Here is a 14,826-nt window from a genome sequence, read left to right as displayed (position 1 = left end):
TTCGGCAAATCAGGTTCAATTCTTTTTAGCTCTCACTTCTTAAAGAGATTTTGTGGGATCTTTTTTTCACCATTTCAAAGCATGTCCAGTCCAACACTGAAATAGGTGCATTTGGCAGAGATATGGCTCCACGTGTCCATTTTATGGAGAATCCACAATGCTTGCAGAGATTATTCCACAATGAGAGAATCCTATTGTTTTGAGTAGGGAATCTCTTTCCACGATTTGCAGCATTTCCCCCACTTTTTGGGGCAGTAACATTACTAGTCATGTCTTCAACAGATCCTGAAGATAACACATGAAGAAAAGGTTACTCCAAAATAGTCTTAGCAAAAATGGCCATATAACTCTAAATTGTTACTTAAGGTCAATCTTAAAAGTACTTTTCCTCATGTTTAGCAGCCAATTGGGACCCAAAGGAAAGATCCATCAAGTCACTAGCCCATCTCCAATAGTGGCCAAGTGTGATGTCTCAATAAAGGGATAAGAATATGGCACACAAGTAGTATCTCCTCAGGATATCATCTCAACTGCCACTGACTGCCCCAGGTTTTCCTGAACCAAACATAGTATCTATACATCTCTTCTGCTTTGTCTTTTGGATTTTTGAATCAGTAAATTTTTATCTGTCCCGCTGTCCTTTGTCAAGTAATGCCACACTTCTATTACACAGCACATGACAGTTTGTTTGTTCCTGCTTTGCTTTGGGAGGCATGCACTTCATACCTTTCCCATAGTGACTGTATAGACTTCTAGAACACTTTATACTCTGCATCTCTTTTCAGGCTTAAGGATCCTAAACTAATTGTTATTACTTTAATAGAAGCATTCCATGTCATGAAAATTCTCACCTTTCTCTACTATATAATTTTTAAAATGAGAAATCAGAACAAAATGTAGTGTTCCTTTCATAACTTCAAAAAGTTAATGCTCAAGGAGCTTTCCTAATGGCCAGGGCATTTGGATTTTTTTAAGTTTTTGATGTTTTGTTTTTTGGGTTTGTTTGTTTGTTTGGTAGGTTGGGGGTTTTTGTTTCTCTTTTGAGGGGGGGAGTTTTTTGTGTGGGTTTTGTTTTTTTTTAGTTTGGTTGGTTGGGGTTTTTTTCTGAATATATGTGTGTGGGTGGTGGTGGTTTTTTTCCTCCTCATCCAGAGAATATCTGCCCAAACATGTTTAACCCGTTTGGTTATGTTCGTACATATCTCCTGATGGGGAGAGGATTTGGTCTATCAGCAAGGAATGATCTGATTAAGACAGTTGTTTACGAGAAGTTCTAAGGTACTTTAGATGAATTTACTTCAAAAGGGAACCCTAAATTATCTTTCAAGGTGAAACCATTTGTTATCCTTTGTTTCACCTTGCAAGTAAAATCATAGAGTTTATGTTGCAATATGTAACATAACTGCTGTTCACCCCTTCTGTTTTGGTTCCTTCTGAATTACCATAATTGAAGTTTGTTTACTGTAGCAACAGAAGCTGCCATTTACTTGGGATATCTTGTACTAAATCACTATATATATCTCTATAGGACATATAAATCTAATTAAAATCAGGAATAAAACTTGAAATATTTCAAAATAATGGGTAACTTTCACTACTTGGAGTTCATTACAACAGAATAGATATCCATGTACACATATTGCATCTACAGAGATAGCAGATTATCTTTTGAGCTCAATACCTGTAATTGCCATAAAAGACGGGATGGTTCTGCATAGTCATTTATAAATGCAAATCTTTCCCTACGAATATGGACTTGCCAATTTTAGATCAATTTTTATTTATTTTTCAGAATAAAAGAGGTCTGAAAATAGAATGACTCATTTTCAACAGCCTGTTTTCTAATTGCAGGTGTAGTTAATGATAAACTAAAAGCAGTAACAATATTTGAAAGTTGTATTGCTGCTGTTCTTTCCTGACTCCTACAAGTTTTCTGTTAAGCAATAATTATCTATACCCAATCTCCCTACTGTTAAAACTTCCTCTCAAGAAAACTTCATGGCTTTCATGAAAGATGATTTCCACATGGACTTTTCTGTAAATCAACAGTGTCTTCAGAACTTTGTTTCAAGGAGAAGCAGGAAAAGCAGATCTTGTACATAGTGAATCAAAACAGTGAGATGTTTAGAATCCTTGAACAGTTCAAACAGTACAAAACTGTGTTTACAGCTCCTTCAACAGAGGATTTTACATAGTGAAGTGAAGGCTTGACTTTTCCCCACACACATTTTCAAGGCATTAAGCATGATTTTCTTCCTAAATGAACATGCCATATAAATGAACACACTAGGGATATTTAGAAAAGCTTCATGTTCTTCGACCATGCTTTGAAATAGGACCTAGACACTACACATTGTATATTATCACATTTTTCTAGATGACCGAGATTCAAGACAAAGAGTTTAACTGTTGATTGCATTTATGAATTTCAACCTCTAATCTACAGCTCTTCTACCAAGTTAAATCCAAGTCAGCATTTCACCTGTCTTGTTCTCCAATGAAGCAACATTTCCTGGTGCTAACGAGAGGGCTTTCCCTCCCAAGAGCTCATGTGGCATATTGGTTAATGGCCATTTCGGGCAGCATTTGGTTGCTGTTCAGAATGCCACGGCTCCTGTGCTGCTCTCTGGCAACAGCTCCAGCACACTCCCCGGGCTTCACTCCTGCTCGCTTTTCCCGTTTTTAGACGGCTACAAGGAACTGTCTTCCCTGCCTAATCCAATTTGTTTAATCTTTCCCACTCGTTTTTTTGCCGCCTGAACTGAGATAGATTCCCCACTACTTTTTATTTTAAGAAGCGTCAGCTGCCAGCAGGTGTTTCAACATAGCAAGAGCTAAATCGAATCTCGGGCAAGAGAGCTCTCCCGATCTCTAGCCAAAGTTCCCAGCCGCTCTCCCCTCGCTGTCCCGGCCCGGGTCCCGCCCTGGCTCTCACCTGCCGGGGTCGGCGTGGCGGCCTCGGGAGCCCCCGGCGCGCTGCAGCTCCAGGTCGGCGGGGCGGGCGGGGGCGAGCGCGGCCGTGAGGCGGAGGCTGAGGCCGTTCACCAGCCGCCGCAGCAGCGTGTCCCCGCGGCCCTTGGGCGCCGACAGCCCCACGTCGTCCCGCAGCTCCTCGGGCGGCACTTCCAAGTTGCCCGCGTACCAGAACACCCACCAGACCAGGCTGAGGAAGATGCCGATGCCGCCCGCGTAGATGAGGAGGTCGGAGAAGAACACGTCGGCGAACACGCCGGCCAGCAGCACCGCCAGCCCCAGCGCGTCGAAGGCCAGCGCCAGCCAGAAGGCAGCCACGCAGCGGCCCAGCCCGCCCGGGGCCGCCATCGGGAGCGGCGCCACCGCCGCCTCGGGCCGCGCGCACCTGAGGGGAGGCGGCAGCGGCGCGAGGGCAGCACCCACCTGAGGGCAGGGCCGCGCCCGCCCCCCGCGGGCAGGTGCGGGGCACGCCCCGCACCTGAGGGACGCCCAGGCCGCGCCCCCCACACACCTGAGGGAACGTCCGGGCCGCGCCTTTGACCCGCGGCCGTGCGCAGGGAAGGCGGGCACACGCCGCTCTCAACGGCCCCGCCGAGCCCCCGGACGGCCGCGGTAGGGCTCGAAGGCTGATCTGTAGCGATTGATGGCATCTGGGAGCTGAGGCTTCTCTGGGAGTAGCGCTCGCCACCGTTCCGGTGCGCAGGTGAGCCGGACGCGGCTGGGCCCGCTCAGCTGTTCCAGCTGAGGCAGAGCCACCTCAGGCACCCTAGAAGGGAGGCACTTCAAAAAAAGTGATCCCCAGATAAGCATCTACTTCGCTCATCTCCACACTTGCAAAGGGAGGCCAGCTGGTCGCAGACAGCAGAGAGATTTGCAAAACAGTTACAAATGTGTCTATGCAAATGCACATAAACTCCTTTAACTGTGTTTAAAAAGAGCAGTTGGAACACAAGTTCAGGTTGACAAACAGGAAACAAGTTGTCAATGCAGGATGTAAAATTCAGTAAGTAAAAGTTATGTAAAAGGCAAGACACAGTTTACCCTCGTGTTCAGTAATGATCTGATACTTATCTTTTTACATTCCCAAGTACTCAAGCACAAGAACTGCAGTTAGATGTAGGATTTCCTGTGCCTGCTCCCACAAGGTGTTATATCTAACACCTTATTTAATGATGGGTAAGCCACTGTTCCAGTAACTACAGATATCAAGCCAACATGAACTGTCACCAGGCCTAATAGCATAGGCACCTTCCACATTTTTGTGGAAAGAGTGTACAAATGATGCTTCTGAGGAAGATTACTCCTCCAGTGACAGTGAGTGCTATTGGTTTTCTGGGATTACAGACTCAATTCCTATCACAGCTTTTGGTTCACAAAATAGTTGAAAAGTTACAAAAAGGGTTGCAAAAGGGTCAAAAAAAATTGATGCCGCAGATCACGCAGATCAAGCAGAATATTTTCATACTCAGTGTTTACTGCATTTTATTTAACACCCACTTTCTTTCTAGGTAGCCAATATCTTGATATGAGGCTACCCTAAAATGAGTTTTTTGAGTGACAAATGAGGCTGGTTAATTCCTGTTCATTAATCGTGTCTCTTACCACCTTTCTCCTATTTGGAGTTTTTACCACTAAGACTTTTCAACACAAATCTGCCTTGTATTCTCACTCATTCTGCAAAGAACAGACAAGTGATCATACAGAGAACAACAGGACAGTTCTGTAAAATTTCAAATATATCACCTTTCAGTTCTGAAGTCTGTATTTTTCATGCCTTAACAGGAATTCACACAGGCTTTGGTTTTTTTCAGATGGAAGAAAAACAGTTTTGTTACCATCACACAGGAACACTCTCAACTGTCCTGGTAGCAGTAATAAAGCCCAAAAGTGAAGGTAAGATTTTGCTCGATGTTTCAAAATATATATAGTTAAAGCAAAACTGTCTTGTGCCTTTTTAACTCACAAATACCCTAGGTAAAAACAACTAAAAATGTGTGGCTTGGTATCAGGCTGCTAACTTAAATATTTGCAGTAACACCAATCGCTGTCAACCTGTCCTTATTATATTGAACAGTTTTTTTAAAAACTGTAGCAGTTTTTTCACCTTTAAAATGATGGCTGCTCTTAGCACACATGCTTACTCTTCAAAAAGACAGCATTTACTAAAATATTTCTCAGCCTTTTTTCCCTGGGATGGACCCCTCTCTGTCCTTTGACACTTGAAAAATTTGAGTGTTTTCAGTTTGGGCCAGGAAAAGATAAAAGGTGATGGGGGCCATTAAGAGAGTGAGTTTATTTGTACCAGCTTGTAAATTAGAAGGAAACCAATGAATCATTAGTAATCTTGGTGAAAAAAACCTTTTGGGATCAGATTTTCTAAAAAGATATTTTACTTCCTCAATAAATGTATTTACTGAATATACACTATGGTATGATGATACAAAATGTGTTACAACAGGCAATGTTCACGCTGACTGCGGCATGCGCACCTTTTTGGGTGCCTGCTTTGGTGGTTTTGAAGTCTTCCTGGCTGACTGTATTGACTTGCCAGCTTTGGGTGTTGCAAATGACTTTGCTTCAGGCTTTTTTTGAGACTTTTTCACGTCTTTTTCTTTTATTGCTTCCTTTGGCTTGCTGACCTGCTTGGCTTTGGCTTTTTTCTCTTTTGAAGATGTCTGCAAGTTTACACACTCTTCTGTACCCTCAGGTTTTGATCTTGGAGTCTCTACCACAAGAGATTGTTTCTTTCTCTTACCAAGGCGTGTTTTTACTTTCTTGCCCAAATTGTCACCTTTTTCTGGACTTGGTTCCATTTTCTGTATTTAACACAAACAAAAAAATTACCCTTCCACCCAAGAAACATATTTCCTGTTTTTCAGGAAGAAGGATCAGTGAGAACTATTACAAATGACAAATACTTTCAAGTGAACTGCACCCTAATCTACTTGAAGTGTGCTAACATATACTGTTCTCTAAGGAGCAATGGACAGTTTAAACAGGTTAAAACCTTTAGTTTTACCAGAAATGCAAGTTTCCCAATATTATTCAACAATTACCTTCAGATCAGCTGAGCTTGTTGTTTGTATAGGCACCAGTTGTGGAATTTCTTCATCATCATTATCACCTGGTTCTTGGACTATTTCTACTTTCTCTTTTATCACAGGCGCCTGGGTACCAGCAGGAGCAGCAGCTTTACTTCCTGTTGTCACAGTGACTTGACTTGACTTCAGTTTTTTAGCTCTCCTCTTCACTTTCTTGGGTTTTGTCTTCTAGAATTAATCAGAAATACATCTCAAACAAATCCCTATACCATTTCTAAATGTATAATTGTTTTAATGTGGTTATAAAATAGATGTTGCAGAAACATTTAAGACCCTTATTCAATGGACCTTGACTAATCAACCATATGTAAAATATGAAAAAATGTGTTACATGTGGAAGTTCATTATAAATAGCTACAACTATAGTAATGTCAACATCACAGTTTTTAAGTTGAATATTCACAGTCCAAATTAGTTTCAGACAAATGATTATAAGCAGAACTCAGCAGAAAGGAACAGTCAATTATATCTCAACAAGTATGAGCTCCCCCTATATCTACACAAATATGAGTGTGAGATTATTCAAATGCCACTGATTAACCAACAAAGAACAGATGCATAATCAAAATCCACATATATGTTAATGTATTTTCAGAATGCAAATATGGATAAACAGTATAAGCAAAGCTCTAAGAACGAATCTCAGGTCCCTTGAGTTTAGGTCTAGAAACACTTTATTTATTTCCAGTTTTCTTTAAAACCTGTAAGGGAGTTTCCATGATTTCATTATTATTACTGAGTATTTGAAGCACTGAGGCAGGAGTATCTCAGCACTTTTAGCCATAAAAGCCTGGGATCAGTTACTAATGCATTTAAACCCAACATGACAATGCATAGAAGGAAGACAAAGACCTAGAACTAAACGTACTGATTTAATTTATTCAAAGTTTGAAGAAATGTTGGTTACCTTTATTTCAGTTTTCTTGAGAGATGGCAGTCTGTCAAGCTCATCCAGGTTGGAGATATTTGCAGTAAATATTGGAAGTGCAACAGATTTAAGTGTTTTGAGGTGAAGAATTTTTACATTTTTCCATTTCTGCAAAAACAAAAGCAGTATATAGTGTAAAAATAAGGCTGAAGTAGTATGAACCCATTTGTCTGTAATGCAGTAAATGAGCAGTACCTTTGGTAACTTGTTACCAATCACTTCTGCTGCTGCAATGATATTCTCAAGTATCTCATCCACTTTCATCCCAGTGTGACCTATGCGTGTTGTACTGAAAGAGATAAATAATAATTATACATGGGCAAATAAACTTATTTCAAGTTACTTGTTTAGTTTAGGCATACCCAGAAATGCAAAAAGCCCATTTATCTGCAATTACCATAAAGGAGTGATGGCTATTGCAAAAAACTTTTGTGGTAACAGTTAGAAGGGATTCACCTGTATTCATCTGTCCATATTTGGATATGAAACTTTTGCCTTACATTACAAAGCAGTACTACCAATACAGATCCTTTCAGATACACAATACATGAAAGAAATTTTATTAGAATAGAATATTTTGGAAATAGAAAAATATTGAGCAAAACTAAGACTGTACATGTTCTCTGACAGTGACAGGTGCCCAAAAATTCCTTAGGTAAAAAGGAGACAAAACCCCTCAACTTCACAGTAAATCTTAAGTAGAACTACTAATTTAACTATACAGGTAAAGGTTCAAAATGCCCCCTATTTGGAATGGTGACCCTTAACATCTTTTATTCACACAATAAAGGAATAAAAATAACTCACTTAAGATTCCTACAGTTCAGGTAGAACCATCCTTCAATTGATGTTTTTTTATTAATCTATTTTTACTTACTAACAGCACCCTTTGTTGTGAACTGAGAGTGTAGTCCCTTGAATATGTTTTTCTAGTTCCTTGGCAAGATCTCTGGCTTTCAGGTTTACAGACAAAGGTGCCCTAAAACAGAAAGCAAAAGGGGTAAAAAAAAAAAGGAAATAATTAGAAAACCCAAAAGAAAACCAATGCCTCCATTACTAAGAAGTATCTGATCTTAAAACAGATAACGTAAGAATGGAATTCCAAAGTTTAAAGACCTACTTTTTCTTTTCATAGAAGTGCTTTCCTAGATGTGAGGGCAAAAGCCTTCTAATTCGGTCATCAGACAGAAAGAGATCAAAACTGTTCAGGAGGCGCCGCTTTGCTTCAAACATTTTATACTCCTTTTTGAGGGTTTTGTATGAGATGATCTGCAACACAAGCACTAGTTTAGTCCCCACTGCTGAAAATGCAACCTGAAATGCTTGTCAGAACTGCACAAATTAAAGTCGCATAACTGATAGTCCATCACAGTTCATTCTTTAAGAACGCTGAAGACAATCAAAAAGTATCAATTTCCTACTGTTTTAAGGAATCAAACAATATGGATCTCTTATACAGTAACTGCACATCATCAAACAGAACTTGAGTACATGAATAACATCTAAATCAAGGTTAAATATAACAAGTTGTTTTATAGTTTTATTGCTGGTGGCATAAACAATCCAATTCAGCTGCAAAGGGCTCAAGTATTTAAACATTGTGACTTTTCCCCATTGGTTACTCAAACTAAATATTGAACATTTATCTAGAAATTGTATCTGCTTACTAAAAATCCTGTTTCAAACTGAAGAAGAAATTATTCCGAGTAAACTTCGTATTCTAGAAACACTGCAAGTCCAGCAGTCAGAAAAATCTTACTAAATAATGCGAGTGAGAATTAGAATATTATACAGCAGAAAAGAACAACAAGTTGTATTCTTTTTGGTGGTATAAAAGGAAAGAAATGAAAGTCCTGTATTATACCATCAATGACCTCCCTTACCTGGCTAATACTTCTGACCCCATTCCGGAGTAAAAGTTTCTTGTACAGATTTTCAGTCTGTTCTGCTGATAAATTTGGTTCATCCTTTGTGAACAGGCAAACCTCAGTTGTTTCTGGTCGAATGCCATGGGGCAGTGGTCTATAATGAGAATATGAGATGCATAAAGAATGCCTAACAAGAGAAAGCTGTTTTCCCCAGAACTAGGACTATACTGAGAAATCAGTACCCTTTAACAACACAGAGAAGTGCCTATATTTAGACTCTATTAACTACTTAATAGCCTCAGTAGAACCTACATTTGATAAGCATACAGAACTGTGAATGTGAAACGAACACTGCGGCTCCAGTCCGATACAAGGGGGAATCCTCTATCGTATCAGCAGCCCTTACCACACGGGTACCAGGAGGAGGAGCCTTCATGCTCCTCCCTTCATGCCATGGCCGCATCCAGTCATTAGAGTAAACTTTCCTGATACATGGATGTAAACTTTCTCAATATAGCACGGCTATAGTTTAAAAGGAGTCTTCTAATTCATATTCAGGTTTCGTTATCGAAAGAAAAAAGAAGTTTTACTAATGTTTTGGTGCTGGTAGGTCAAGACAAAGAAGGTGATCTATTTTCTCAAGCTTAAGGACTGAAAGGCATGTGCCCTGTAACTGGCAAACCACAGAATCAGTATTCTCCGTGCAAAAAGCCGGCACAGACCAGCTTCCAGTTGTACCAAAAGTAGGGGTAATGCAGCATTCTGACGCGGCAGTTCGTAGTCACGGCATGGAAGCCCCCAGGACAAGGCCGTAGCAGTCAAACCCCTTAAACTCAGAATCTGCAAAGTGCTCTTTTCCAAGGCAAACGACACGAGCAACCCCTGTAACCATGCGGCCGGATATCAATGTCTTACATTCTGATAACTTTTGCCACCTGCGGGACCTTCCACACCGTCACCAGGAGATGGACGCTCTCGCTCTCGTTGAGGAGCAGCGCGTCCCCCTTGGCCTTGCTTCTGGCGAAAGCCACGAGAGCCTCCACCGCCTTCTTCACCTGCAATGGCACCACAGCGGCAGCAGCCGCAGGTCAAGCCCGGCCCGGCCGCGCTCCCGCCCGCCCGGCCCCCCGCAGCCCCGGGTGCACTCCGGGAGCGCCCGGCCGGCTCCCCGCAGCCCCGGGTGCGCTCCGGGAGCGCCAGGCCGGCTTCCCGCAGTACCTGAGCACGGTCCAGGAGCTCCTTCCCACTCGCCATGGCGCCACTGGTGCCACGTGCGGTCTCCGCGCCTGCGTGCCCGCCGCTTTCCGGGGCACGGCGGGGCCCGTCCGGGGCGGGGCGAGCGCGGAGGGGCGGGGAAGGCCGGAGGGGCGGGGGCCGGGGGTCGCCGTGCAGTCGGGGCTCGCAGCGCGGTCGGTGCTGTCCGCTCATTTCCTGCTCTTTCGCACCAGTTGCTAACGGCTGTCGAGGGTGCTCGCGGCAAGCTGATGGCCCCCTTTGCCTCCAGGGCTGGCTCGTGTTTAGCGTGCTGTGCCCGGGCCGCTTTGCAGCAGAGCCGTTCCCCAACCAGTAGTTTCCAACCTTTGTTGCCACAAGGGGCTGCTGCTTCCCAAGTGCAGGTTTGCATTTGCCTTTTTTGAGTATGGATGGGTTCGTGTTGCCGAGTCTTTCCAGCCTATCCAGGTCCTTCTATTGATGAGGGTAATGACTGGTCCCAAGTTTGATGCCCCCTGCATCAACTTGATGTGACCATGCTTCAGGTCACTCTTGGGGATACTAAATAGAACATGTCCCAGGATAAATCCCAGCAGTACTCCATTTGTTACTGGCCTTCAAGTGGAGTACAAGCCATAATCTCTGCCCTCAAAGCCCTGTCATCTGAACAGTGGTTACCCATCTAGTTGACCACCCAGCATACCATCATGTTTAGGAAGAATTGAGCATGTTCTTCAGATTCCTTTTTTGAAGACTATCCCTTATTTTACTTCCTGTATTTCTGTCCTTTTGCACTGGAGTGTTGTTGTAAGTTCCCTGTTTAGCCAGGCCAGTCTCCTGATAGATCTACTTGTTTTGCTGAGTATCAGGAGGAACTGTTTGTATGATTGAAGGAGTTGTCCTTAAAAACCTGCTGCCAGATTTCCTGAGCTACTTTGCCCTTCAGAGCTGCCTCCCATGGGATGCCGCCCACTGGTTCTCTGAATAAACCAGAGTCTGTCTCATGGAGTCCAGGGACTGAATTCTGCTGCTGATTTTCCTCATGCACTCTGTCTAGAATATGGCTGTTTCCAGGTCACTTCCATTGAGGCAACCACTGATTATCACATGTCAAACCATTTCTTCCCCGTGTGTGACTAATAAAGGCAGAACTGCTGCATCTCCTATTCAGTTTAGAAATGCATTGACTGATTACATGGAAATAGCTTAATTGCAGAATGCTTATTCCGTAGAGTTCCATGCTGGATAAATACATTGTACAGAGATAAAATCTAGCCTGGAATTATTTTGGTCTCATTCTTGCAGTGCTGTGTGTGCCCTGGCAGCTTTGGGTTGTCTGCATTCATCACACATGTAAGCTGCTCTTTGGATAACACAGCTAGGCATAACCAGGGCTTAAATATGCATGAAATTAGGAGTCTTAGTCATTCACTCTTCTTTAGATTTTTTTACTGCTCTTTGCCTTTCTATGTGTGGTTTTATTCTTTCTCATCAGATGTCTTTGAACAAAATTTGTTGCTCCATTAGTGTGGCCAGTGCAAAGAGAAACTAAAATACCCTAGTTTCTTGGCAAGCTGCTCTATGTAGTGATTTATATTTTCTTTCTGCTGTTAGTGTTCCTGGAGCAACAGTAATAGTTGATGGCATCAAGACTTATCTAGACTTAGGAAAGAACTATACAGACATACACTGATTAAAGAGTGAAAAAAAATCCTGGAAAATTGAAGTTTTCCTTTCCTAGTGTGTTATTTGAACAAAACCAAAATCAAAACAAAAAAGAAAGTGGCTAAGAAAAGCTGTCCTTTGTTGCCATGTTGTATGAAGTACTCATTAGAAAAATTACTGAAGGTGAGGAACAAGCAGGGTAGCCAAGGAGGGCAGTCATTAAAACCTTCTTAGTACAGCTGGAATTTCTGCATGTGGTACTAGCTGTGGTGCTGTATATTCTGATAATCGTATTAGCCTTGCTTCTATCTTTACACATTTTAGGGCAGCCATATTTTAATAAAACATCAACATACTAATGTGATATGTTAATGCAAAATAGAAAAAGTCAGATGACTGGAACATCTCTCCTGAAAATGAGCCAGGCTAGTCTTGTAAGATATGATTGAACTGCATGTTTGAAGTCTGACTTTACTGGGTCAGTATAGCATTAATAGGATGATACTGAAGGGACTATTTATTAGTGACTCAGATTTGAATTTTTCACATATCGGTCTCATCCAAGTACATTTTTCTGAACAGTTTTGTCTGACATGACTAAATTTTACCAGATGTGGTTTAACTGACTTAGTCTAATAATTTTCTCTTGAAACGTACTTGGCATAGCTAACAAAGTTGTCATGGAAAAATAATGTCAATCTGTGAAGAAGAAATATTTCAGCTTAATACAGCATGCAATGCATATAAACTATAAAAGAGTGCACTTCTAATTTAGCAATGTCATAAATTTACAGTTACTCCAACAAGGAAATCAGGTTTATTACTTTTATCAGTGTTATTGCTGTACACAGTCCTGCTGTAGCTCTCAATTTAACTTTTTGGATAATGAAAAATACATTTTTCTTTAAGTCATTTGTGTTGCTTATTTAAATGCTAAGATCAAAAATAATTGCAAAACGTTCTACTTCATTACTTGTTTCTTTATAGGCCTAATTTTATACTTTCACACAGCAAAAGGGTTGTACAAGATGCAATTGTTTTTGCTGTGAAGAGATCTTTGAGATTTAAGATTATTCAAGTTTCAGTTCCCAGCTTGTGTTCCTCCAGACTATTTAATGGCAATGCCAAAATCCCAGATCTCTGTAAGCGTAGTTCTTGCAACAAAACCGGCACAAAGAATATGCAGAGATTAAAGCCAGACTAAGTGCCTTACAAGAGAGCTCAGAAGAGAATCTCTCCCCTAGACCAGAGTTCACACAGTGTTTTCTTTTGACTGTGTTCCTTTGCAATCCTGGAGTCAGCCTCCAGCTCGAACCTGACTCAGACACAAGGCTTTGGTGCAAGTCATCCACAGACACCAAGGGATGCTCCAAAGGACAGAGCCCCTGGCACTGGACAAAGCTGCAAAGCTTTCTTGTTATAATGCTTTGCTCACGTCCCTTCTAGGGGCTTAACAGATGACAGGAGCACTGCCTAAAGTACCCTTTTGTCACCCAACAGTTAATCTGTCATGTCTCTTATTACTCTTATTGAGACTTTTTTGGACTTGGTGAACATTTTTGGGTGTATGGAACTAACAGATGTAGAAAATTTACATTGGAAGGAAAGCCAATGAAAGGATATGGATTATCAGAAGTTATATATACACAGACAACAGATTTTGGGTTTGTTAGCATAAATTTCTATTTTATATTAAGAAGCCTTTCTAGTATTTTTTCAGAGGAAAAGTAGTATCTTGTCAGCTTTATAGTGCAATAAAATAAACACAAGGAAAGAAACAGGTTCACAATGTAAAATCTTCAGTAGTAACTCCAGTTTTGTTGGTATATTCTTCTGTACCAAATCCTCTATAGGGTATACAAAAACAGCAGAATAAGTAAGAGCCTTTAAGTTCCAGTTCAGGAAGAAAACAGTCTTGTCTGGTGTACATGTCATCTGCTTTAACAGCATTATTTCCACAGCCTGTGGTATGAACCGAAATGCCAGAGTAAAATAGATCAAATACTTGGAACATTGAAACAACTTTTTCTTCTTAGGTGATATTCAGTAATAAACACTTAAAAAAACACATTTCTCATCATTAACATGATTTTTAATATATGGACTGGTGCCATAAGTAGTCTAAAATAGAGGTTCTTCACTGAGCAATTTTCACTGGGCTTTTTATGCCACTGAAAAAATCTGTAGAGGGGCATAAAAATTGTGACCAGCAAATATCCCCATGGATAAACCTCCTTAAAACAGCTATTTTTCTTACAACACTATTACACCATCATCAATGGCTTGCTGTTCAGGAATACAATTTACTACCAGAGTAAGTGTTTCAGGAACTGGTGTTACCATGTTTGTGAATCAGTTCCTGATTGTCTGCTAAGATTCCAAGGTAGCTGGAATGGTTTCACATAGACAGTTGATGGCAATGTTACTCAACTGATCTCTGCACCCATTCCTCCAACTACTGTGCTTTACTTCTTGGAGCTTGCAGAAACAAGGAATTATTTTCCTGTTGCCAAATAATTAGCACTTTAGCATATTCTGATTTATTTTTTTGCATTTAATATTTGTTACATATACCAAGGTTTTCAGTTCAAGGACAAACAAGGTCTTAACCTATAGAATAATAACTTGTTCTTATAAGTTACATCATGGCTAAGCACTCAAGCCTACAAACTACACTACTAACTTTGGCCGACAATCAGAGAAAGATGTGATCCTCATCAGTATCACACTGCAAATACCATTACACTGAGTAAAAAAAAAAAAAACACCCCAATCTCTCCTTTCTGCAGAAACACTCAGAGTTTTGCTCTATGAGTTAGAGCTACGTCATGGGAATACCCTGCCAGTATCCCACACAAGCACAGTTACCCTGGTAGTGTTCTTAGGGGTGCTGTATCTTCAATCCAATTTTTATTTTCTCTTTTTCCACCCCCGTCCCTTCAACTGTTGTGGTTGCATATCTCCTTTATTTTTGTTTCATCTTCAAAGCAGCATACCACATTTTCACAAAAGGAAGTATTCAAAATGGTCATTTAAAAAAGTTTATTACATCAGTGAATCAGCAAATAGTATTTATTTC

General features: G+C 41.1%; 2 protein-coding genes across 3 annotated transcripts; both read right to left on the bottom strand.

The window, feature by feature from the left end:
* Positions 1–131: 131 nt before the first annotated feature.
* Positions 132–3,357, bottom strand: LOC148182926 (transmembrane protein 238-like). The gene is made up of 2 exons (XM_088064041.1): positions 2,936–3,357; positions 132–285 (listed from the first exon to the last, which is right to left on the bottom strand). Exons 1-2 carry the CDS (start codon positions 3,319–3,321, stop codon positions 276–278), a joined length of 396 nt encoding a protein of 131 aa, XP_087920167.1. The 5' UTR covers positions 3,322–3,357; the 3' UTR covers positions 132–275.
* Positions 3,358–5,345: 1,988 nt separating this feature from the next.
* On the bottom strand, positions 5,346–10,181 carry RSL1D1 (ribosomal L1 domain containing 1). Of its 2 annotated transcripts, none has more exons than XM_005522903.3 (9): positions 10,089–10,181; positions 9,786–9,925; positions 8,886–9,024; positions 8,123–8,271; positions 7,880–7,981; positions 7,198–7,291; positions 6,982–7,110; positions 6,030–6,242; positions 5,346–5,789 (listed from the first exon to the last, which is right to left on the bottom strand). In XM_005522903.3, the coding sequence occupies exons 1-9, from the start codon at positions 10,122–10,124 to the stop codon at positions 5,439–5,441; spliced, it is 1,353 nt and encodes a 450-aa protein (XP_005522960.1). In that variant the 5' UTR covers positions 10,125–10,181; the 3' UTR covers positions 5,346–5,438. The 2 variants fall into 2 exon arrangements, with proteins under 2 accessions (XP_005522960.1, XP_087920484.1); XM_088064358.1 differs by having other exon boundaries at positions 6,030–6,239.
* Between the last annotated feature and the right edge of the window lie 4,645 nt (positions 10,182–14,826).

The sequence above is a fragment of the Pseudopodoces humilis genome, chromosome 18, assembly GCF_049639895.1.
Source record: "Pseudopodoces humilis isolate 2021_Gansu_Grassland_sample_001 chromosome 18, ASM4963989v1, whole genome shotgun sequence".
NCBI classification, from domain to species: domain Eukaryota; kingdom Metazoa; phylum Chordata; class Aves; order Passeriformes; family Paridae; genus Pseudopodoces; species Pseudopodoces humilis.
The sequence above is the reverse complement of the archived record's forward strand: the minus strand, read 5'-3'. Positions and strand labels throughout refer to the sequence as shown.

Bases quoted from the DNA above. Each gene is read 5' to 3' on its own strand.
- LOC148182926 (XM_088064041.1), bottom strand. From the start codon at position 3,321: ATGGCGGCCCCGGGCGGGCTGGGCCGCTGCGTGGCTGCCTTCTGGCTG.
- RSL1D1 (XM_005522903.3), bottom strand. From the start codon at position 10,124: ATGGCGAGTGGGAAGGAGCTCCTGGACCGTGCTCAG. The intron at 8,272-8,885 runs GTAAGGGAGGTC...CTTGTGTTGCAG, and splicing joins GGGTCAGAAGTATTAGCCAG to ATCATCTCATACAAAACCCT. The intron at 5,790-6,029 runs GTAATTGTTGAA...TGTTAAATACAG, and splicing joins CAAGCTCAGCTGATCTGAAG to AAAATGGAACCAAGTCCAGA.